At 35.4% G+C, this 24,922-nt stretch overlaps 1 protein-coding gene across 3 annotated transcripts in view; it reads left to right on the forward strand.

Moving 5' to 3' along the window:
• The window catches only part of Nipbl (NIPBL cohesin loading factor), a 148,076-nt gene that overhangs the window by 78,775 nt on the left and 44,379 nt on the right, over positions 1-24,922 (forward strand). For 2 of the 3 annotated variants that reach the window (XM_059276117.1, XM_059276116.1), the window contains 4 exons: positions 3,825-3,985; positions 4,689-4,785; positions 6,979-7,605; positions 14,231-15,838. In XM_059276117.1, the coding sequence (XP_059132100.1) occupies positions 3,825-3,985; positions 4,689-4,785; positions 6,979-7,605; positions 14,231-15,838 (2,493 nt within the window). The remainder of the gene's footprint in view (positions 1-3,824; positions 3,986-4,688; positions 4,786-6,978; positions 7,606-14,230; positions 15,839-24,922) is intronic. The other variant, XM_059276118.1, reaches the window with a different exon arrangement.

A 24,922-nucleotide genomic window follows, 5' to 3' on the forward strand; every position in this document is an offset into this window, starting at 1 on the left:
AATTTTCATTCAAAAGGTGACACCTTGAAATCACTGTGTAAGAATGAATGACTTAATAAATAATCTATACAACAAAAATACAAATTTTTAGTAGAGATTGAGAAAAACCTGTTTATGAGCAAATTGAACATCTAGATTTGGGAAAAGAGATAAATTTCTTTATCAGAACATAAATATATGATTACATAAGTGTATATTATATATACAATATATTGTTTATGTACTAAGGTATATAAAATTATTAGTATATTGTGTGTATGTACATATTCTATATATAGTGTCAAGAGCAAGACAAAAATTAACTTATAAACTAAAAATAGGCAATTTATTAAACAGCCAACAGATACAGAAAAGTTTTAACAGATATTCAACATAATTAACTTGAAGTAATGAGTAAACAGATACAGTGTAAATTGAAATAAAATTTATATTAAATTGGTAGATGTTTTACATTCTTAATAAGGATAAAAGTTTATACAAATTTTTATATAAACTGGAGAGCAGTTTGCATAGTTTGTACATTATTTACCTCACTCAGTAGGTTAAAACTTCCTTAAAAGGGGCTAAGGAATAAAACATTTTTTTTTATTAGGTTTCCAGAGCATTTAATGAAGAGTTACTCAAATCTTTAACCATTTTGTCAAAAAGAGAAATACATTAATACTTTCCCAACTTATTTATAAAATTAAATAATAACTGAATTCCAGAATCAGGTGAGGTGAAAAGTATGAGGAGGAAGAGTATGATCCTGTTATAGTACATGTTCATGGAAACAAAATTCTAAAAGATTAAGCAGTCGGTGGTCTCAACCTTTACGACAAAATTGGATATATATTAGGAATTTGTGGACTGCTTAAAGTATATAATTATTGCAATTCAAATTGATAGGGGCAAGGGGATCTCCTTAGTAGGGGCCAAAGAAAATTCAAAACAATTTAATTAGTTATTTAAAAAATATTACTGAATGATAATAAATTGGTACAGCTTTATACTGCTATAGGGTGTCTAGTGGTGACAACTTAGGAATATTTTTCTTTAAATCATGTGTCAGACATGAGGGCCTGTAGTCACCACTCTAACATAGTGAGCAATGGGTATCCTAGACAATAGAGGAGAAGTATATGACCTCTCTACATATCTAATTTCAATGTGTATATAGACCTATGTTCATATGTGTGCATGTGAAAGGAAGAAATGAAATGTTAGTTTGGGTATAAAACTATCTTGGTGAAAACTCAAAAGATGCTACAGAAAAGATACTATGTTTAATAAAAGCATTTTTGTAGTCCCTGAGTATATTATTAGAAATGAAATTAACCATATTTTACATACTAATAAGCAATTACAGATACTATTTTAACTATCTGTAGCACTCCTAAAGAAAACTGCAAGGTGTCTTGTAATTAGGGAAAGATGTCTATTACCTTTGTTAACAACATGATAAAAAGTAAAATTGTGCTGCCCTCATAGATATAAGAATATTGAGGTAAAGATTACTTTTTCCAAATCTATAAACTCAGTATAACATTACCAGAAATTTGAAGCAGAGTATATTGTGAAACTGAGCCAACTTCTAAAAGTTCCTATGAAAGAAGTCTGTAGCTAGAGTTTTCCTGCCTGGCCCACAGTCAGCACCAATCTCTCTCACCTGCCAGTCCCACAGCCACTCAGACCCGACCAAGTAAACACAGAGACTTATATTGGTTACAAACTGTATGGCCGTGGCAGGCTTCTTGCTAACTGTTCCTACAGCTCAAATTAATCCATCTCTATAAATCTATACCTTGCCACATGGCTTGTGGCTTACCGGCATCTTCACATGCTGTTTCTCCTCGTGGCGGCTGGCAGTGTCTCTCTGACTCAGCCTTCCACTTCCCAGCTTTATTCTCCTCCTTGCCCCGCCTATACTTCCTGCCTAGCCAACGGCCAATCAGTGTTTTATTGATTAATCAGCAACACATTTGCCATACATCCCACAGCAGAAGTCTAAGAATAGGCAGGGCATTTTTTTTTTAATTTCTTTCGTCTTTTGATGTTATATAATTACATCACTTCCCCTTCCCTTTCCTTCCTCTAAATCCTCCCATATATGTATGCCTCCTTGGTCACATACAAATTCATGGCCTCTTTTGGGGAGGTTATTTTGTTTTGTTCTGGTTTCTGATTTTTTTTTCTTTTTTCTTTTTTTTTTTTTTTTTTTTTGAGAGAGGGTCTTTCTATATAGCCATAGCTGTACTAGAACTCATTCTGTAGACCAGGCTGGCCTCTAAATCACAGAGATCCACCTGCCTCTACCTCTCAAGAGCTGGGATTAAAGGTGTGAATTACCACATCCCACTGGCCTCTCTTTTGGATAGGATAGTTTTTAAAAGGAGTATTGTATAGCTCAATATAACAGGAACCAAATTTGTTGTACTGTTAGTACAGACATGGAAAAGTAATGCATGCTAAAGCACAGTGTGATAAAGTGTCTAGAAACAGACCCATAAAGCAAGTGAAAATTTCTTACATATCTTAATTAGGAATAAGATATAATTAGATATTAGGTAGTATATAACTATATGATAATAAGGGGATATTATTTGTTTACTTATGCTGAGACAGTTGGGAAAGAAAGCATAATTGGGTTGTTTACCCACAATATACTTAAAAATAAATTTTATTTTTATAAAACTTTTTAAAATGTAGAAAACTTTTCTATGACTTTGTGGTAAGGAGGGAATATGAGTGGCAGTATAAATGAGTCTTAGCTTTGATGCTGATTAAGAAATGTAAACTAAAATGACTATCAAGAATATTTTTCACCCTCAGTAACAAAAATTGCTGGTAAGTGTATAAAGCATTGGGAATTTTCACATACTGCTGATGAATTAAGGGAATTAAGTAATTTGTAAAGTTATTTGAAAATATTCAGAAAGACTTACAAATGTGTATAACTTGTAATTTTATTCACTGGTCTAAGTTAGAGCACATTTATAAAATGACTCATGTATATATCATAAACAGTAATGCCTAGTAGTTTAAGTAATCGAACTGTTCCAATATAAAAATGGATAAATACATTATGTATATTATACAGCAGAATATATATAATTGTTTATTCAAAACAAATGAGCTTAAGATTGCATATATAAGAAATGGAAAAATCACAGCATAATATCTAATTAAAAAGGAAGTTATATGCCTGGAATTCATGAAGCCCTGGATTCTGTCCCCAGCACTGCATAAAACTAGGTGTGTTGGCACAGGCTTGTAATCCCAACATCTAGGAGGTAGAGTAAGGAATACCAGAAACTCACAGAAATCCTCAGCTATGTAGCAAGTTTGAGGCCATCTTGTCTGAAAAAAGAAAAACAAGATGGAAATGGATTTATAAACGGACCATTTAGAGCATTATATTCAAAACAGTACTTATGTATTATTTGAGAATGTTTGTTTACAATAAAATATAAAAATATAGATGCATAGAGTGGTATAAACCCAAACTATTCTTTCCTATGGAATAAAGAGAGAAGAGAATAGAGAAAACACAAATATAGAGAGCTTTACCCATGTCTCTGGTGTTACATTTCTTTTAAAAATGGATCTGAATGACATCTATCGTAGTGTTAAGATTTGTAGTCAACGTTTGTGGTTTTGTTGAGGTTTTAGCTTGATACAGGATCCTAAGTAGCCCAGGCTGGCTTCAAACTTGCTATGTATCCAAGGCTCAGTGCATAAATGTTCATTATATTCTTTATAATTTTTGTATGCTTAAAATATTCTTGTAATTGTTTTCTAAGAATTCTAGTTAATTTTTATATTTTTAAAATGTTTTATTCCAGCATCGGTATCAAGTCCTATTGTTGCCGGTGGCTTGAGAAACATCCATGATAACAAAGTTTCTGGTCCATTATCTGGCAACTCAGCTAATCATCATGCTGATAACCCTAGACATGGCTCAAGTGACGACTACCTACACATGGTGCACAGGCTAAGTAGTGATGTATGTAATGTACTAGTTATGAATGCGGTAATGGCTGGTATCTGTCTTATAGCCCAGCGTTTTCATAGCACAGGTGAAGGATATCTACTCTACTTTTAGATTATACTAGATTCTGAGAATCTACGTATGAACACCATACCTAGGGCTTAATCTGTAGAGCAGGATTAAATTTCAGTTTTAATTTAATAGTGCTTATACCAAAATATTCTTTCAAGTAGCAAACTTTTGTTCATATTTGGCTTTTTTTCTTTCAAAGATATATTCAAACTTCTCCCTCATGTTTAACATTTTCTCATTAAAATATTTTGCATATTAGAAATTTTCTTACTTGGATGTCACTGCACTTTTATGTAAACTGCCTATGTCTAAAGATAACAGAGATGACAGCGGACTCTGCTCTCAAGACGTTTACAGCCACAGAGAGTCCTCTTCATATCTCTCTTTTATAGAAAGCAAACCAAATGGAGCATGCTCATAATGTCAGTTTTCTTTATTCATTGCCATGCATAGGGTGTTGATTCTTTTGGATACAATTTCATTCTTCTAAGATATACCATGAAGAAAACAGGAAAGTGCAGAAGAATTATACTGTTGAATTTCAACATTTTACCTGTCAGTAATTTATGTCTCTACTAGTTCTCTTTAAGATTTCCATAATGCATCTCCTAGCATTCAAGATAGAAATTTTATATTTTATTTTTAGGATGGCGATTCTTCAACAATGAGGAATGCTGCATCCTTTCCCTTGAGGTCTCCGCAGCCAGTGTGTTCCCCTGCTGGAAGTGATGGGACTCCTAAAGGTATCATTTTAACTAGAATTTCCTTCTGTGTAGTTCATATTTCAAGCAGATCTAGACCAAGTATCTAGATATTTAAGTCTGTTCCAGTTTATTTAAGTTGTTCATCTTTGTGTTTGCTAAATCCCACTAAACTCTCACAGTATTCTTAGGTATATACAGTATCATTCTTACTAGTAAATCCAATGGCTGTTCACAGTCATAACCTACTTACCCTCTCTTAAATGTTTGAACTGTTTAATCAGATCCATCTGTCCACCTCCTGAAACAACTTAACTTCATGTTGAACTGGCTGGCTTTCCTCCTGCTCTTTGAATTGGCTTTTTTTGTTTTGTTTTGTTTTTTTGACTTTAATGCATCTCTACAGGCTCTTTTTTTTTTTTTTAATTCCTTTTTAAGATTTCTATCATTAGAAGTCAGTGACCCCACTGTACTTTTTACCTTTTGACCTTTAATCCCAACACTAGGTTCTAGGTTCTAAGCCAGCCTGGGCTACATGGTGAGACCCTGTCTTTAGAAAAAGGTAGTAAAGCTGGGCGGTGGTGGTGCACACCTTTAATCCCAGCATTCAAGAGGCAAAGACAGGCAGATCTTTATGAGTTCGAGGCCAGCCAGGGCTACACAGAGAAACTCTGTCTCAAAAAAAAAAAAAAAACAAAAAAAAAAAAACCACAGAGCAAAAAGAGGAAGAAGAAAGGAAAAAGGTAGTCGAGTAGTAAGTTCAAGAGAGTTAAAAATGTGTCATTTCCTTGTCAGTTTCTAATATGGGCTGATCTGCTTCATGTGGTAAAGCATTTTTTTGCAGATGATGTTCCAACTCAAGAACATTCTTTATAAAGTAGAGGCTGAACCCATCTCTTCAAGATTTGTCACCAGATGTTGACTAGATTCTCCAGGGAGGGAGAGAACAAGAATGCAAAGGAAATAGGCAAGAAGGGTAAAAAGACAAGAGTGAGAAAGGTGCAGTGTGTGGCGTTTTAGTTCTGTACATGTGTCCATTCTGAGGGGTTAAAAACCCAGCTTCCAGAGGAGAAAACCTCCAGGATACTCTATTTGTAGGTTAGCCATCACAGTTAGAGACTTATCATTCAAGGTTGGTCAGGATAAGAAGGGATAACAAGGAATAGATAGTTCATCTAAATAACCATCTTGCTTTTCTTCTGACACTTAGGGGAAGATGGATGATGGGTAGGTAGATAAAAGATAGAAAATTTCAAATTGAAGCAGCTTAAACAATATCATAAATACATTATACATCAAAAGCCTAAACTTCATTTTATCAGGTTGTTTTCCAACTAGTCTTAAAATATTAGTGTATTGTCGGTTATTTTTATTTGATTTTAAGGTAAATTGTTGAAATTTAAAGCTTTTTCTAAAGTATATGCAATTTGCCACATAAACTTGAAGCAAAAGAGTATCATAGTACCTGTAAGAATTCAGACAAAAAAATCTGATCCGTAGCTTTTCATGCTTGCAAGCTATTTAACTTTATAAAAATTTCTTAACTTCTAGGAACACGTTTCTTTTTAGCAACACTGTGACAGTAATTATTGGAGGATTTATTAAGGCAACTCTACGTAGTTAAAAGGGAGGTTTATTTTGGGGTAACTTACAACAAGTAAAGGGATAGGTTACAGGATCCAGGAAAGGTGAGGTGCTATCCAGCGGTGTTCTCTGGAGAACTCTGCTCGGTCTACATCCAGCATCCAGGATCCAGGAATCAAGAGAGCCGCCAGCACATCTGGATCTCGGGTCTTAAGGGCTCCTGCCTCAGGTGCAGGCCATAGGTAGGCATGACAGTTACCAGAAGCCTCAATGGAGGTAGTACTTACAGGTCAAAGCTGGAACGGCTACCTACTACAAATAATGCTCAAGAACTTTCTTAAAAATAAATGAATTAATCGAGGATGGTGGTGCACACAGGTAATCGGAGCATTAGAAAGCTGATGGCACTATCAGGAATTCTAAGTCAGTGTTCGTTTCCTAGTAAGTTCAGGAGCAACCTGGAGAGCTTGAGTCTTTGTCTCGAAGATTAAGTGAAGTAGTATATGAAGTATCTTTTATAGTTCAAACTACAGTTCCAAAGTACCTTGGATTAGATGATTTCTTAATTTTGATCCAACTTAACTATGTTGCCACTTAATATTTTTATTACACTAAGATAAAATGTGTGTTTCTACTGAATTGTTTTTCTAGGATCAAGACCACCCTTAATTCTACAATCTCAGTCTTTACCTTGTTCATCACCTCGAGATGTTCCTCCAGATATCTTGCTAGATTCTCCAGAGAGAAAACAAAAAAAGCAAAAGAAAATGAAATTAGGCAAGGATGAAAAAGACCAGAATGAGAAAGCTGCAATGTATGATATAATTAGTTCTCCAACCAAGGACTCTACTAAACTTACGTTAAGACTTTCTCGTGTAAAATCTTCAGATATGGACCAGCAAGAGGATATGCTCTCTGGTATGGATAATAGCACTGTTTCAGAAAATGATATTCCTTTTAATGTGCAGTATCCAGGACAGACTTCAAAAACACCCATTACTCCACAGGACGTAAACCGCCCACTTAATGCTGCTCAGTGTTTGTCGCAGCAAGAACAAACAGCATTCCTTCCAGCAAATCAAGTGCCTGTTTTACAACAGAACACTTCAGCTGCTACAAAACAGCCACAGACTTCTGTAGTGCAGAATCAGCAACAGGTGTCACAACAGGGGCCCATATATGACGAAGTGGAATTGGATGCACTGGCTGAAATTGAGCGGATAGAGAGAGAATCAGCCATTGAAAGGGAGCGCTTCTCAAAGGAAGTTCAAGATAAAGGTAAGAAATCTCTTTACAACTGCCACATCGGGCACATGTGTGATTAATCCTTATGTCTTCTCCTGTGTGAATTCTATTCATTATCTGAAAACTATATCAGATTTGGTAGTTCTGTACTATAGATTATCAATTATGAACTATATGATTTTATTTTCTACTTTTCTACTAAAATAAGCATTACTGTTTCAATATTATACTTATTTTCTCTAAGTTATGCTAACAGAATTGTACACCATCTTTATTTTTTCTGCAAAAACAAGGATCATTACCATTGAATTATTTTAAAGCAGGTACAAGCAAGGTGTGATGGCTGATGCCTGCATTTTCAGTACTTGGGAGGCAGAAGTCAAAGGATTGCTGAAAGTTGGAAGCCAGGCTGTGCTTTATAGTGAGGTTGCTGCCAGCTGGGCTGCAGAGTGAGACCCTGTCTCAAAAAACCAACAACAATAAAATAGTAATACAGAGTGGGTATATCTAAGGAAAATTTATGTGTGTGTTTATTAGGCAGTTACATATTCCATTTCGTTTAGAATTCTTCTATTTTGATAATGCAAAGTTTTATAGTAAATTTAGAAAGTTTTAAGCTAATATTAAATAGCAAACCCTAAGGATCAAAGAACTTTTGATGGTGATTACAGTGAAGTGTTCTCTTTTATCAGACTAGTATATAGTAGGGCAGTTTGAAGGTATACCTATGTTATGAGCTTGTTGGCTTACTTCATCCTTCATAACCAAATAAAAGTAAGTCTTGCCGGGCAGTGGTGGCCCACACTTTTAATCCCAGGACTTGGGAGGCAGAGGCAGGTGGATCTCTGTGAATTCAAGGCCAGCCTGGTCTATAGAGTGAGTTCTGGGACAGCTAGGCTGTTACACAGAGAAACCCTGTTTCAAAACAGCAACAACAACAACAAAAAAATTAAGTCTCTAGTGCTTAATTATTTGGCAAATGCTAGGTACAAAATCTCTTAAAAGTTTTAGACAAGACACATGAGTTACTGAATTGCTAGTATAATTTATGAATTTGATATCTTTACAAATGTGTGTATATATCTGATTATCCAAATGTAAAACATGCTTTATAGTTCAATTTTACTTCTTGATATTGAATAGAGTTCATTTTGCCTGTCTATTATATGACAGGCTCATCACTAAATAGCTGTGTTCTACTCTAAGAAATATGCTGAAGGTTCATGTTATCTCTTCTGTCATGAGGAATTTTTAACGTTGTTGAAAAAGTAGTCTATATTTAGAAATTATTATACTGTAGTACTGGCAGAGTAAATCATAAATAGCAACCATAGTCTTTATTTTACTGGTTAGAGAACTGGAGTCTTTTATGGGTTTTTTTGGTGTTTTGTTTTGTTTTTGCCTTTTGAAATGTTGGTCATAAACCTTTGTTAAAGATACAGTGTTGCTGATTCTTTCTTAATTTGTGATGGGAGTTTCAGTATAGGTTGTGATGTGCATTGTATTCTCAGCCTTTATAAAAATTGTGCGTGTTATTTAGCTTTCTTTATGATATTGGTCGACACAAAATTTGTGACTACTATGACAGTTTTGAAACAAATGTTCGAAATTGTTACTGGCTAACCAGAAATAGTAGTAGAGTAGAGGACTGAATTTCTGTGTGACATTTCACACAGATTCTGCTCTGAAAAAAGAGGGGAGGTAAATTTTTTTCTTTTAAAGTGGAATGAGGGGCTTAAGAGATGACTTGGATAAGAACACGCTATGTTCTTGTAAAGGACTGGAGTTTGGTCCTCAGCACTCCTCATATCTGGCCACTCACAAATTCCTGTAACTACAGCTCTAGGGGGCCAGTGCCCTCTTCTGTCCTCTGCAGGCCATTGCATACATGTGCACATACACATACATAAACAAAAGTAAGATAAATCTGTTTTTAAAGAGTGCAGTGAAAGGGCTAGAGAGTGGCTCAGCGGTTAAGCATACTTGTTCTTTCAGAGGATACAGGTTTAATTCCCAGCACCTACATGTGGCTCACAACCCTCCATAACTCTAGTTCCATGCGCTCTGATGCCCCCTTCTGACCTCAGCAGGGACCAGGCCGACTCATAGTACAAAGACATGACATGCAAGCAGAACACATAAAGTAAAATACATATTTTTAAAAGCAGAGTGAAAATAATGGTAATTGTACTAGGCATAATTTTGCTTACTAATAAACTTATTTCTTACCCCTAACTTATTTGGGAGAATAAAAGCAATTACAATTTATTATTCTTCCAGAAATTTCTAATACATATTTTACTTTGAATCACTTAAATAGTTTTCTCCATAATCTGTGATTATGTAGCTATAACAAATTTAACTGAAACTGAGAGGACAAAGCTAGCATACAGTTTTAGTGAAAGTTCATATATATTCTGTGACTGTAAAGTAGTAGATCTTACTAACTGCATATCACAGTTTCCATTTTTAAGTTGTTTTCTGATGTCAGTTCCTATTATGACATACATAAATTATGTGGAGATTTGGAGAGATTAAAATTATGTATTATGGTATTCCATGGTTGTGCATAAAGTTATAAGAAAAACTAATTCTTCTAGAGTGGTGGTTTTGCTAAGTGAGCACTGGAAAGATAAAATAGTCACTTGAAATTAAATCATCATTTTAACCATTATTTTGATGTTTTCAAACTAAATTCTAAAGTTAGCTTTTAATGTGTTCTAGAATATGGCTCTGAGAACTTCTGTTGTATCACTGGTAACAAGGAGCACACTGAACTATTTGTCTAGTTTTGTTGCATACCTTTTTTAAGGTTTGAGTTGTTTGCCATGACATTTATTTGTTATGGAAAAAAGATTTCTGTCAAAAAACAGAAACCAAAACCTTATATCTTATAATTAAGAATAGAAGCTGATAACTGTGGAATTCACGAAAAGAAATAGATTAGTCTTAATATTCTGCATATGTTGTGGTTAAGCCTAACATTACCTGGCTCTACACATAAGCAAAAATGCTTTTCTGGATGCTGGGTATTTATGTTCCTTTGCCTGTTCTTTCTTTGGACATTCATAAATATATGCACTAAAAGACTAATTGCAAACTAATGTTACACTATTCCCAAAATAAGTTTCTCTCTATCTGCCTTGCTCATACTTGTAGCATCTGTAATTGTATACATTAATTTTAAAAACCTGTTCATCTTTGCTTCTAGGATGACCTATCAGGATTGTGTCTGTCCTTTGCGTGCTAAATATTCCTACTTTCTTTTTGTTAAAGGGAATTCCTTTGTTTATCTCCATCTATTTCTTCTCCCAAGGTCTGTTTTCCATATCAACAAATGTAAGGAATGGCCTAGCTTCCTAATGTTTGTCATAATGTTGAAATACTCTGATTGCAGCTCTTTTAAGAAGTAAATTGTAGATTGAGAATCTTTGATTTTCCCCCTAAAAAGTAAATCCAGAATGCTCTCACATACAAAACTTTATTGAGCATCAAAATTTCAAGTTCCAGAGCATTATGAATTTTATTATTTTGAGGTTAGGGATGTCCAGCCCTAAAGTCCATGAACATATTTCAAAATCTGAAATACTCAAAATCAGAAATGCTTCAGTCCCAAGCACTTCAGATAAGGGATAGTCAACCTATGTTACCTACTATTCTGTGAAATAGAGGTACTGGTATTTGGGACAAGAGTAAAAACAGTGAGCCACCTGACCTGCGCTGTTGTTTAGATGTGGGGTATTTTCATTTGTCCTAGTTGGCTACTGTGCATTCTGCTTTATAGTGGGTTTAAGTTTTGCTTAAAATATATTTAGTAAGTGTTAGAATTTGTCTCTTATAAGCCTGAGAAGCTGAGACTTTTGGAAGGTAGGGTCTTATTTTCAAAATATTCACAACTAGATGACAAATGGTTTTGAAATTATTCCTTGTACACCTTTTCTTCAGGAGCATGGTGAATTCTGATAGCTAATGTTAAGATTCCTAAAACTAAAAAGAAATGAAAGGTAATCTGTGTCCCAAATACTAAGATTACTCTATACCTATGGGCTTCCATTGTTATGTAAAGTTCATGATATAGTGCAGACAAAAGAAGTGGGCAAAGGTTAGCTGTCCATATCCAGAACCTCTTTACAGGTATAAACCCAGAGGAGAACTGAAACAAACCTTGAAATCAGAAGATTAGTTCTCTCCCTGTACCCCCAACTCCCTGTAACAATGATACAATATTTTTCAACAGATGAAAAATGCAGACCTGGTTTGGTGACCCATAGCTTTATTTCAGCAGTCGGGTGGCTGTGCAGGAAGATAAGTTAGAGACAGCCTGGACCATAGCAAGTCTTACACCAGCATGAGACTGTCAGAGAGAAGGGGGGGACAGAAGAGGGAGAGAAAGGCTGGGTTACAACTTTGTATCCAGCAATGTTTTCTTTGTAATAGACAAAGTAAGAGCTTTCTTAATCTTTACTGCTTCGCTTATATACATATTATCTTTTGTGTTATAATTCGTATAATCTATAGTTTAAGAAATTTCTTTGAAATAACTTACTTGCCAGATTTTCATTTTAATAACAAAAGGTAAATTAAATGAAGTTAATGATCCATAAACTCTTTCAAGAATTTTTTAATCCTTTTAAAGTCTACCTACTAAGCTAACGTTTATTTCTGAATATATATATATGTATATATATATATATATATAATCAAAGAATGAGGCACAGATTTCACAAAATTCTTCAGATGCCTAGGGTTAATTATATTAATTCTGAAGTATGATTAAGTTACTATTTTAATGACATTCACAAAAACCTGTTGCCTTGGAACTATAGAAATCTTAAGTTGTATGAATTTTTGGTTTTATCATAAAAGATTAAGGGATAAGCTTAGTAAGACATTCTGTTTGTGACCTAGTAATTGTTTTATGTGCTATACGGCAAGATTAAAAATTTCTGACAGTATTTTAAAGGGATTCTTTAAATATATATTTTTTGTATTCTGAGAATTTTTTTCCTTGGGTATTGATGCAAAAGGCTTTATATACACTCTTTATCTGGCAGGTTATTTGGAACTTGGGAAAACAATGTAATGATAATAATGGTAACATTTTATTATTGTTGTTTTAGAAGTGGAGCGTGTGTGACTATGGTTTTGGCTTCTGTGTAACAGAAAGAGCAGATTGTATGTTTGGGGTGGGGTCCTGGAGATCAAACTCATACTCTCGTACATTCTAGGCAAGCATTCTACCACTGAGACATCTTCAGCCCTGAAGTACACTTTCATTACATTTGATTAGACTTTGTATTGGAATGAGCTGCTCCTTCTGTCTTTGAGAGTCAAACAATGGAATTTGGCATAGAAAAGATGCATTACAACTTTAAAAGTGTTTTCAGGATTTTATTCCGGTACAATAAATAAAATAATGATGTTTCACCTGTTGCTTTGAAGTTTTAACCTTAAGATACTGTTCCCTTAAATGGTATATTCCATTGATGAATATTATCAGAGAATAGAAATTATCTCCTAAAAGTAACTAAAAATGACTTTTAAAACATAATCAAGAAGTTCAGGAAATAAATTGAGTAGACAAAAACCACAAGGCACTATAAATCTAACAATTTTTAGAGCTAGAGATTCAGTTCATAGACAGTGAGCCAGAAATCTTCTGAGTTAGAAATAGAATCAAACAAACAGAAATGCATAGTTGCTAAAAAGTGCTTCACAATCTGTTGAATAGTAGATTTGTGTTAGTATGCATGTGTCATTATATTTCAGAATACTGTAGTTCTTTTTCCCTGCTGTGGTTGATAATCTAAACCACTGGAATGAAAAGCCTAAAGACATTTTTTGTCCATGAAAGTTGCTCAAAGCAAGATTTGTCAAAGTAAAGTAAAGTGCATGCTTATAATCTCTCTCACAGGAGACCAAGGCAGGAGAATCCAGAGTTCAGGGCCACTATGGGCTACATTATAAGTTCTAGCCCAGGTTAAAGTATTTAGCAAGACCCTAACTCGAACACACAAACAGAAAAACAGGATTTATCTTTTAAAAAAAAATAAAGTTCCATGTTTCTGAGTATGCCCATGATACAGCTTCCTTATTCAATTTTACTTCTAACATTGTGTGTTAGCTTTTAAGTTCCATATGCACTGTTAACATCTGAAGAATTTGAATTCTGGATTAAAGCATAATGGGAAAATCATGGTATTTTGTTATTCTGTCATTTACCTTTCTTCAGTGACATAACTACATCTACATTTTAGTTTTATTCTTTTCTGTTTTTTATGTCTTACATGTAGTAGTAGAAAAAGATTGTGTTTCCAATTGTATTTAGCAGATTTAGAACTCTTGTTTTAACAATAAAATGATCATAAGTGAAAATATATGATTTATAGCTAGTCTTATAAAACAACTTGGGTCTTTTATATATAAACATAAATTCATGTGTGTATTACAAGTTCTATCCTTTTGTATTCTTATACTTACATACTCAAAATGCTACTGAATTATTTTTGATATAATCTATTAATTATTGAAGTTCAGTAAGCATACAGATCTCCTCAAATCGTAGTAATCATTCATGCTTTTTTTAAAAATTATTTTGTTTTTAGTAAGATAAGAATGTGTCTGTTACTGATATTGGATATTTATCTTTAAATTTCAGATAAACCTTTGAAAAAAAGGAAACAAGATTCTTACCCACAGGAGGCTGGGGGTGCTCCAGGAGGTAATAGACCAGCTTCTCAGGAGACGGGTTCTACGGGAAATGGGTCAAGGCCAGCATTAATGGTTAGCATTGATCTTCATCAGGCAGGAAGAGTGGACTCTCAGGCTTCTATAACTCAGGATTCAGACTCCATAAAAAAGCCTGAAGAAATCAAACAGTGTAATGATGCACCCATTCCTGTTCTTCAGGAAGATGTTATTGGAAGTCTTAAGTCTATACCAGAAAATCATCCTGAGACACCTAAAAAAAAGTCTGATGCTGAGCTCTCAAAAAGTGAAATGAAACAAAATGAAAGTAGGTTGTCAGAATCTAAACCAAATGAAAACCAACTGGTGGAGACCAAGTCAAATGAAAGTAAGTTAGAAACTAAAACTGAGACCCAAACAGAAGAACTTAAACAGAGTGAGAACAGAACGACAGACTCCAAACAAAACGAGGCTGTAGTTGAGCCTAAACAGAATGAAAATAGACTATGCGACACAAAACCAAATGAGAACAAACAAAACAATACCAGGTCAGAAACAACAAGATCAAGACCTGAAACCCCAAAGCAGAAAGCTGAATGCCGGCCTGAAACTCCAAAGCAAAAGGGTGAAGGTCGACCTGAAACCCCAAAACAGAAGGGTGAGGGACGACCTGAGACTCCAAAGCAAAAGGGTGAAGGCCGGCCTGAAACTCCAAAGCAAAAAAGTGAAGGCCGGCCTGAAACCCCAAAACACAGGCATGAAAATAGGAGGGATGCTGGAAAGCCATCAACAGAGAAAAAGCCCGATGTGTCTAAGCATAAACAGGATATCAAATCTGACTCACCTCGCTTAAAATCAGAAAGAGCTGAAGCCTTAAAGCAAAGACCTGATGGGCGATCTGAGTCACTAAGACGTGACCATGATAGTAAACAAAAATCAGATGACAGGGGTGAGTCAGAACGACATCGGGGGGATCAGTCAAGGGTTCGAAGACCAGAAACATTGAGATCTTCTAGCAGAAATGAACATAGCATTAAATCTGATGGTTCAAAACCTGAAAAGTTAGAAAGAAAACACAGGCATGAATCAGGGGACTCACGGGACAGACCTTCTTCTGGGGAACAAAAATCAAGACCAGACAGTCCTCGTGTAAGACAAGGAGATACTAACAAATCCAGACCTGGTTTTAAGTCACCAAATAGTAAGGATGACAAAAGGACAGAGGGTAACAGAAGCAAAGCAGACAGTAATAAAGCGCACACTGACAATAAGGCCGAATTTCCAAGCTATTTGTTGGGGGGCAGGTCTGGTGCATTGAAAAATTTTGTCATTCCAAAACTCAAGAGGGATAAAGATGGCAATATTACTCAGGAAACTAAGAAAATGGACATGAGAGGAGAGCAGAAAGACAAAGTAGAAAAAATGGGATTAGTTGAAGATCTAAACAAAGGCGCTAAGCCTGTAGTTGTTCTGCAAAAACTGTCGCTGGATGATGTCCAGAAGCTAATTAAAGATAGAGAGGATAAAGCAAGAAGTTCCCTTAAGTCTATCAAGAATAAGCCATCCAAGTCAAATAAAGGTAAGAGTACTTCCACTGCCGCTGTATTCCTTCAGTTTGCTAAATATAAGCAATGGAAATCTATAAAACTAAAAAAGCTGCTACATGAAAATGCAACCTGTATGTGAGAAAACAGTGAGTTATTTTCAGGAATATAGATTAAATTTTTTAGTAAACTTTTCTCCCACTCCTGTACTTGAACGAGTCATGGCAGTCATGAATTTTACTTCTGTCTGGGTATAGAAAGACGTTCTTTCTCTGTTATTTCAAGTATTTCTGAAAATTACTGGTTAATCAAGTGAATGATGTGTTACAGTAGACATACTTAGTGCTAAAAAGATACCTTGGCTATAGAGATACACTATACAATGCAGTACTTAATTTCTAACATCTTGGTAAAGGTGTATATGGTATGCAAGAGCAAGTTTTATAATTTTTAATTGTCAGACATTACTTCCTTACAGACTTTATGATTTAATTATTGATGAATCATTAGAATTTTTATTATTTATAAAGTTACTTAAAAGTTTTTTTTCTGGGGAAAATAGTTAGGGAAATTGATTTTGTAACTTAAAAATATAAAAAGGTAGGGAATGGCGCTTCTTTCTTAAACTGGTTTAAATTGTTTTGTGGCGGTAAAGCTGGTGTTATTTTTGCATGGTTGCTGAATTAAATTCTCTAGTTACTTGACTGAAATTGAGTGCTGAGAATATAATTGCGGTTTATGAAAAAAAATACAATCTTGTATTCCTTTGTATACCTGCGTTTAATATATCGTTTGTTTTTTAATGGTGCCATGTGGCAAGACCTACTTAACCTATGTTTCATCTGATAATACAATCTAAATAAAATGTAGTTCTTAAGGCAGCAGAGCAAAGCGTTTGTTTGACTTTAGGTTTTCATTCTGTGACCATCACTTAAAACTTTAAATTTATACTTATAAACAGATACATTAAATCTAGAATTACTGTGCAGTATGGTAGTCAGTAGCCTTTTGGCTATTTAAGTTGAAATTAACATAAATTAAATATCAAAATTTGTTTTTCAGTAGTCAGGTGTGGCTTTTGACTACTGTATTGTTCAGCACAGATAGAGAAAATTTGTATCATCACAGAAAGTTCAACTGTGTAACACTGCAGTATAGTAGAAACAGAAACTGTAATTATTACTATTCATAGTGTACTGTTATAGCTGTCTACCAAGGGAAATAGTATTATAAAAATCTCTTCATTCAAAGTGATTTGTGGCTAATGTGTTTTTACTTTTACATGGTTTGTATCAAACATTCACTTTTTTGCTACTGTTTTATTTCTCAAAAATGAAGATTACTTTCTGAATCGCTACTACTTGTGCCCTTCTAGGCTTGTTAGGGCAATCAGAACTATAAATTAATAGGTGGTGTTTATTGTTTAACTTGAATGTGTCCTTCTGCAATTGCTTCTTAAAATAATTCGAAGAGGTATAGAATATGTGACTGGCACAAGGATTGTTTCTTTTAAATGAAGTTTGTTTGATAGGGTTTGCTGTTGGTTTGGGGCTGTTTGTTTTGGTTGGTTGGTTGGTTGGTTGGAGTTTTTGTTTTTGTTTTGTTTATTTTGCAGACAGGGTTTCTCTGTGTATCCCTGGCTGTCCTGGAATTCAGAGACCCATCTGCGAATGTCTCCCAGTTGTTGGGGTTAAAGGCGTGCACCATCATGCCCAGCTAAATGAAGATTTTCATTAATTCTCAGTGAATGTTTTGGGACAGCTTGTATTTACAGAGAATATAGTTTGGGGACTGAGCATGGTGGCGCATACCTGTAATCCCAGCACTCAGGAGACAGAAGCAGGCAGATATCTGTGAGCTCGAGGCCAGCTTGGTCTACAGTGAGTTCCAGGCCAGCCAGGTCCACTGTTTGAAAAAACAAAGCAAACAAACAAAAGCTAGTGAAAAGGCCGAGAGGATAAAGGCGCTTGCTACACAGCCTGGCAGCCTGAGTTCTACAAGTTCTCCAAGTCCCAGAGTCTACATGTGGAAGGAGAGAACCAAGTCCACAAATTGTCCTCACCTTCTTTCCATGAATACTGCCCCAGGGATTCCAGGAATATACATACATCATGGGCATGCGCACTCACAAGCACACATAATAAAAATAAATTAAATTTAAAAATAAGAATATGTTATGTAATTTTAATAGAGGAAGTAGAAAGGTGGAAAGTGTCAGCTGCCTTGCCCTTTAAGCTCTATTTTAACAAAGTCTTTTACAACTGCTAAAGAACATTAAGTAAGAGATGTGTAGAGGTGGGTGTGATGGTGCAAGCCTGTGTCCCAGCGTTCTGCACCTGGGCAGCAAAGGCAGGAGGATCTGAGCAAGCTGTAAGCCAGCCTGGTCTATATAGGGAGTTTCTGGCCAGCCAGAGCTAGACATGAGATCCTGAACAGAGAGGAAGAGACAGGCAGGAGAGTCTCTGTCAGCTGTAGGCCAGCCTGATACACGGAGTGAGTTCTAGAATAGCCAAGACTCCATAGTGAGACCCTGTTTCAAAACACAAAACCAGCAAAAATAGTATATTTTTTTTAAAGATTTATTTATTATGTATACAGTGTTCTGTTTGCACATATCCCTGCAAGCCAGAAGAGGGCATCTCATTACAGATGGTTATGAGCCACCATGTGGTTGCTGGGAATTGAACTCAGGACCTTTGGAAGAGCAAGCAGTGCTCTTAACCTCTGAGCCATCTTTCCAGCCCCAAAAATAGTATATTATTGGGCGAATGAGAAGGCTCAGGAGGCAAAGGCTACAAACTCCAAATTGTTAATAGCTGTTATTTTGCATTGTTTTTACACATCTTTCTTTAATGCTAATTCATGTTTCTTATAAGTATATGCTTGATATGGTCATATTAATAAGTAAATAGATTGTCTACCTATTAGTAGTACATGTCTAGATATGAGGATATTTGTATATATATGCACATATATTAATAGATCTGCAATTATAATATGCAGAATTTGGGGGGATATTTTGTTTCCTGAGACAGTCTCACTATGTAGCTCTGACTGTCCTGGAATCCACTTTGTATACCAGGCTGGTCTCAAACTCACAGAGATCTACTTCACCCCAAGTGCTGTGATTAAAGGTGTACACCACAACCTATACCTAGCCAGGGTTTTGATAAAAATATCTTTTGATCCTCAGATTTATTTCCAGACAATACATTAGATTGGGGAGTGTGGGTTATAGCTCAGAATCCACATCTATTGTTTTGTTTTTAGTGACATTTATTTTTATACACATTTTAGATCTCTGTTACTAAGCTGACACAATTACACAATTGTGTATTTTCTTATTCTTTTTAGTTGAAACACAGTTAGGTAAAAGAATTAGTCTGAATATTGCTGGGATACTTTTACACTTAATTTTGTCCTAGCACAAAAATTCTTAGTAACTTTTCCTTTGTTGAAAAAGCCATAAAAAATCTACCCTCAAATGTTTTTACTTTAATGTTTATATAGTTAATACTCACTCTTCAGGATAATTTTAAGTTCTTTGAATATGCTTTAGGCCAATAAATTTTCGAAGTACAGAGCAGTATAAATTAATTTAGGTTACTGACATAATTTAATTTTTATATGAGTGTATTGAATGTAAACTGATATTGTTATATTTGACCACTGAGGTAATATGTATGTAGCCCTAGTATCTAGCATATTATTTCATACATAATAAGTGCCTAATAAATCAATTGGGACTATGTTGCTGTTAATATTCAGAAAAGGCTGTTGTGTAGAGATTAAAAGTATATACTGAAAAGCCAGGCATTGATGGCACATCCCTTTAATCTCAGCATCTGGGAGACAGAAGGCAGGTGGATCTGAGTTTGCCACCAGCCTGGTCTACAGAGCAAGTTCCAGGACAGCCAGATCTACACAGAGAAAAACAAACTACATTCTCACAAACTCTATCTATAACAAGAGCTTCTTAATTTCCAGATTCTTGTTCTCTAAACTTTGTATTAACTTTCTTTGCCCTTCCGGCTGCCTAACTTCTGTTACAATACAAAAGAAACCTAGTCATATTCCGTGTGTTCACGTCTCCTCAGCCTTGTTTTGACTTGTAGTCATTACACAACAGGTTCCATGTCTTTCCTGTTTCCTTCCAACATTATCTCTTTGTCCCTGTGATACAGAGAACCTTTACTGTCTTATATTTGTATCAGTATATAAAAAACCAAAAATATTTGTTTTATCAGAATAATATATATAGCATATCTACAAATAAAATATTAAATAATAAAATGATCCTTTAAGAGTGGCATGATAACTAACATGCTTTACGTAGCCCTTAACAATTTAATATCAGTAATTACCAACATATAGATACTCAGAAGTATCTCAGAAAATCTTCACTGAGGGCTGGGGAGATGGATCCATAGCTAAGAGCACTGACTGCGCTTCCAGAGTGCCCAGGTTCAACTCCTAGCACCCACGTGGTGGCTCACAACCAACCGTCCCTAACTCCAGCTCCAGGGAATCTGCTGCCCTCTTCTGGACCTACAGGCATCAGGCATGTACATGGTGCACAGATAAATGTGAAGGCAAAACACACATAAGAACAAAACAAAAATTTTAGATCTTTAAAAAAAAACAAACCTATTTTCAAAAGGGGAGGTTACAAAATGTTCCTTTTTTTCTCTTCCTTCTACTTTCTTCCAACTACTTTTTTCTCCATTACTTGATTTAGTGCCTCCAAAAATATCCCTTACGATTTGTGTGATCAGCTTTTTTTTTTTTTTTTTTTTTTTTTTTGGTGTATGTGGGTTGTTATGTGCATGTCCACATGTGTGGGCACTTTGGTGTGGGTGTCAGGGGTTAAAGCCAAGTGTCTTCTGTAATGAATCCTCATTTTCTTTCCTGATGCATGGTTTCTCACTGAAGCTGAAATTTGCTCACCTATCGCACTAGTTTGGCTAGCCAGTCTGCCTCCTAAGCCCTAGTGTGATAGGTGAGCCTCCATTCCCACCTGGCTCTTCTTACATGGGTGCTGAGGACGTGAGTATGGCCTCACACTTGGCAAGAGCTTTGTCCACTGAGCTGTCTTCTTCTAAAAACTGAGTTACTGGGTAGGAGTCTGGAACATATCTACTAGTTCTAACAGCTGCCAGTGATGTAATCAGTGTTCCTTGGCCTGATGATAGCAGTTCTTAGTAGAAGTACTTAGCATCTCCTTTACCTTTTGTAGTCATTGAACTACTAAGTGCTGCCTTTAAAATGTGTTGTTTGCCGTTCTTTACCCACCCTTACCAATCTCATCTAGTTGAGCTGTGCTTTGCTCAGCTTCTATGGAGAATGACGTTTCTGAATGAGTTTGTAGCATAGTCTGAATTCTTGAACTGGAGAATATTGTTCTGTCTTCTTTACAATAGAAAAGAAGACATACTATTCAAGAATTTTTAATAATACCACATAGAATTTTGTTTTGTTATAGCAGTTTTATGATGCACATTTCAGAAATCTCACATAAAGACTTTAGAAAGTGTTGGGAAAATATTTATTATAGAAATGATTCTCGTTTGTAACTACTAGTTAGGTGTGATTTGAGAAGAGTATTTTGAAATTTTGTGCCTATGATTTCCATTTGTAGAAATGTTATTCAAATTATATGCAGTAGTTATTAATGTAAAGAGATTCATTCAGTAGAAACTTTTTTCATACAAATTAAATGGATTAATCTGGAGATTGAGCTCTGTGTGGTGTTTGCTCCAGGGTAGCTGAGACTATAGGGTCAGTTTAGTACTGCAGTGAGAGAGATGAACATATACTGAAGGTGTATTTTACTACTTAACCATTTTGTATTTCAAGTCACCCCACAACGTAGTTTCTGTAGGGTTCTCAGACATGTAGAAATAGGCATCTTATATGTCTTAGTTATTCTTCCGTTGCTGTGATAAAATGCTGTGACCAAACCCACTTAAGAGGGAAGAGGGTTAGGCTTAGTTCGAGTCCATCATGGCAGAGAAGTCAGCACAGCACAAACTGAAGCATCCACTCACACTGTAGCCTTCAGGATGAGAGAGCGCCGGATGCTGGTGCTCACCTAGCCGTTGCCTTTTGTGTCGTCGTTCAGGGCTTAAGCCCGGGGATGCCCTTCTCACATTTAGTCCGCCAAGTAGGTTTGACCAGAAGCTAACCTAACCTAAATAATTCCTCACTGGTGTGCCCAGAGGCTTATCTCATAGCTGATTCTAGATCTTGTCAAGTTGATTGATAATCATGATTAGCCATCACATATTTGATGACAGAGAGGGTTAGCAAATAACTCTCATAAAAACTTTCTTCTATTTGTAAAAGAAATGATCTTTAACATACTAAATTCCCTTATTCTAAAAAAATTAATGTGGCCTTGCTGAAGAGTCTATGCAGATATCAAGCAATAAATCCTTACTTGATAGAGTACTATAAATAAAATGGGTATTCTAAATATGGGCCTTCCTACCTTTCCCACCAAATACTCTGGCTTCTCGTGTTTCAATTTTTTGAAGTTCTCATTTAAACTTACATTATATAAATTATAGTACTGGAAATAGTGGAATCCAAACTTTGAAAAATAACCTTTCAAAGCTTGATATGTTCATTTTTGAAAACTGAGAAACAAGCTTTCTTCTGCTTTGTACAGTTATAAGGAACAAATGAATGTTGTAATAACAACTATACTTTATATACAAGAATGCAGCCAATCCACTTTTACTGAGTTCATCTAATACACTTTTAAAATGTCTTTAGGTGTATATTGTTTGTAAGCAGTGTGTTATTTAGGATGCTCCTGCTGCACTGCACTACTATCATTATATGTACATAGCAGGAAAAGGGTCATAGGAACCCTAATTCCTACTTTTCTATCTTGAGTAGTATGATGTCATTTACATAATTACTTGCCAGAAAACAAGTTCTGACATTCTTCCATGTGGTAATTTGACAACTGAACAATGAAATCTTTGTAATGTTGATATCAAAGTTAAAACTATAATGCTAACACTGGGTTTTTCTTTTGCCTGTTTCATTTATAATAGTGTTCTTTCGTGGTACAAATCAACTAATTCCTTAATATTTGTCTTCATTAAATAAACTATTTTACAAGAACACATACCTGACATGCTTAAGATACTGGTTTCAGTGCCCAGTAACTCCCCCCAAAAAATAACAGATGGTTTTGTGATGACCGAAACTTTATAGATTATATAGTGATTCCACCAATAGGATAGGTATCACTGTTTCATTTTAAACTAAGTATAATGTGATATGGATCAGAGACCTGCAAGCTTTTTCTGTAAATGACTATAAGAAAATATAATTGCTGTTTCAGTACCAACAGTCTTTGTAACTATCTTTCAATGTGATCTGCTCTTCTTTGTATTCCCTTATTTGGGGGCATTTTAAGGTTATAGTGGCTGAAACTAAAAAGCTTTAGTGTGGCTCTTTTATTTCAGTGAATAAATATTCAACAGTGGTATTGCTAAAAAGTTTGAACACCATTTGTTGCATTAGCAGAGTCTAGTATGCACAGGTCAGAAGATGGTGTGGGGGATAGGTGGGTGTTTATACATATAAACATATATATATATATATATATATATATATATATATGTATATGAGAGAGAGAGAGAGAGATGGAATTCGGAAACAGAGCCTAAATCATTAAAAATAATCTCAGGACCATAAAACTTCCCGGCAAGATGGTGCATACTTTTAACTTTGGCACTTGGGAGGCAGAAGCAAATGGATCTTTGTGAACTGGAGACCAACCTGATATACATAACAAGTTCCAGGCCAGCCAGAGCTACATAGTTACTTGAAAGAAAGAACAACCATAAAACTAATTTTGCAACTTGCTTCTAAGTCAGGACTTGAAAATTCCTGGGTAAGGGCTTGGTGAAATGGCTCCATGGGTAAAGGCACTTTACCAGATCTGACAACCTGAGTTCATACCCAGGAATCAAATGGTGGAAGAAGAGGACCCACTCCCTAAAGTTGTCCTCTGACCTCCACACTGTGGCATGCATATTCCTGCTTGTGTGCACGCACATTCACACAGTGAATAAATAAAAGTCCTTTTTAATGAGAAAATTACTAGGAAACTGAAAAGAAGACATACCAGTTCATAGACTGCTGAAACTCTGTTCCTTTCAGGACCGTAGCTTCGATGCCGTCAGATAGAGAGAATACCTGCACAGTTTACCCTGAGAACTCTTCTAGTGCCACAGAGAAGTGGCTGTTAGCCTGCCATCCCTTTTTTTTTTTCTTTTTTTTTAGTAATGCTGAACAATAATTAGGTTTCCTGGCAGCATTTAAGACATCTATGTTCTTAGGCAAAATTAAGGCAACTTTACACACAGTTACTGTGTCCCTCTCCCTTAAATTAAGACCTTGCCTTGTGATGTGACTTATGCACAGAGCCTCTTTCTTATTACACTGACAACCACTAACATTTCACTCAAGTGCTATTTGACTCAATGTACGAGCCTCCATGCCAAAAGTATGTAGTTTTTCTCCCAGTTTTCTGTCGTTTTTATTTTTATCAAATTAGTGCTCAAACATAAAAGTCAACATTCTTTCTGTGAAGCCAACTTTTTGTAACCTCAGAGTTTGCATTCATGAGCTGTCCATATCCATGCACTCTCTGGGGATTTCAGGCCCTGGTTGAGTCTTGTGCTTTCCCTACCAGTCACTTAGAATGCGTCTTTTACACAGACACCGTCTGTGTCCATGGCAAAGCAGAAAACTGAGAAGTCTTGAAGAGCCTTTGCGATACTGAATAAAACTTTCAGAACAGTAATGGGTATATTCTCAAAATTGGTATTGCATTCTGTATCTTAAGTAATGTAAGACTCTTGAGACTGGGAAATATGTCTTGATACCAATTTTTTTTGTTATGATTTGTTTTTTTTTTTTATGTAAGCACTGTTATTTGAATGTTACAAGAGGTAGTGTTAATGTTGGTTATAAGTTGCTAATGTCTCCCTGCTGTAAACCAGTAAGGAACATTTGATCCCATTTTATAAAATCTACCATGTAAGACATCAATTCCAGTCTTCCACACTAAGGTTTTCATAGGTAAGTAAAGTTAG

The sequence above is a fragment of the Peromyscus eremicus genome, chromosome 11 (assembly GCF_949786415.1).
Source record: "Peromyscus eremicus chromosome 11, PerEre_H2_v1, whole genome shotgun sequence".
NCBI classification, from domain to species: domain Eukaryota; kingdom Metazoa; phylum Chordata; class Mammalia; order Rodentia; family Cricetidae; genus Peromyscus; species Peromyscus eremicus.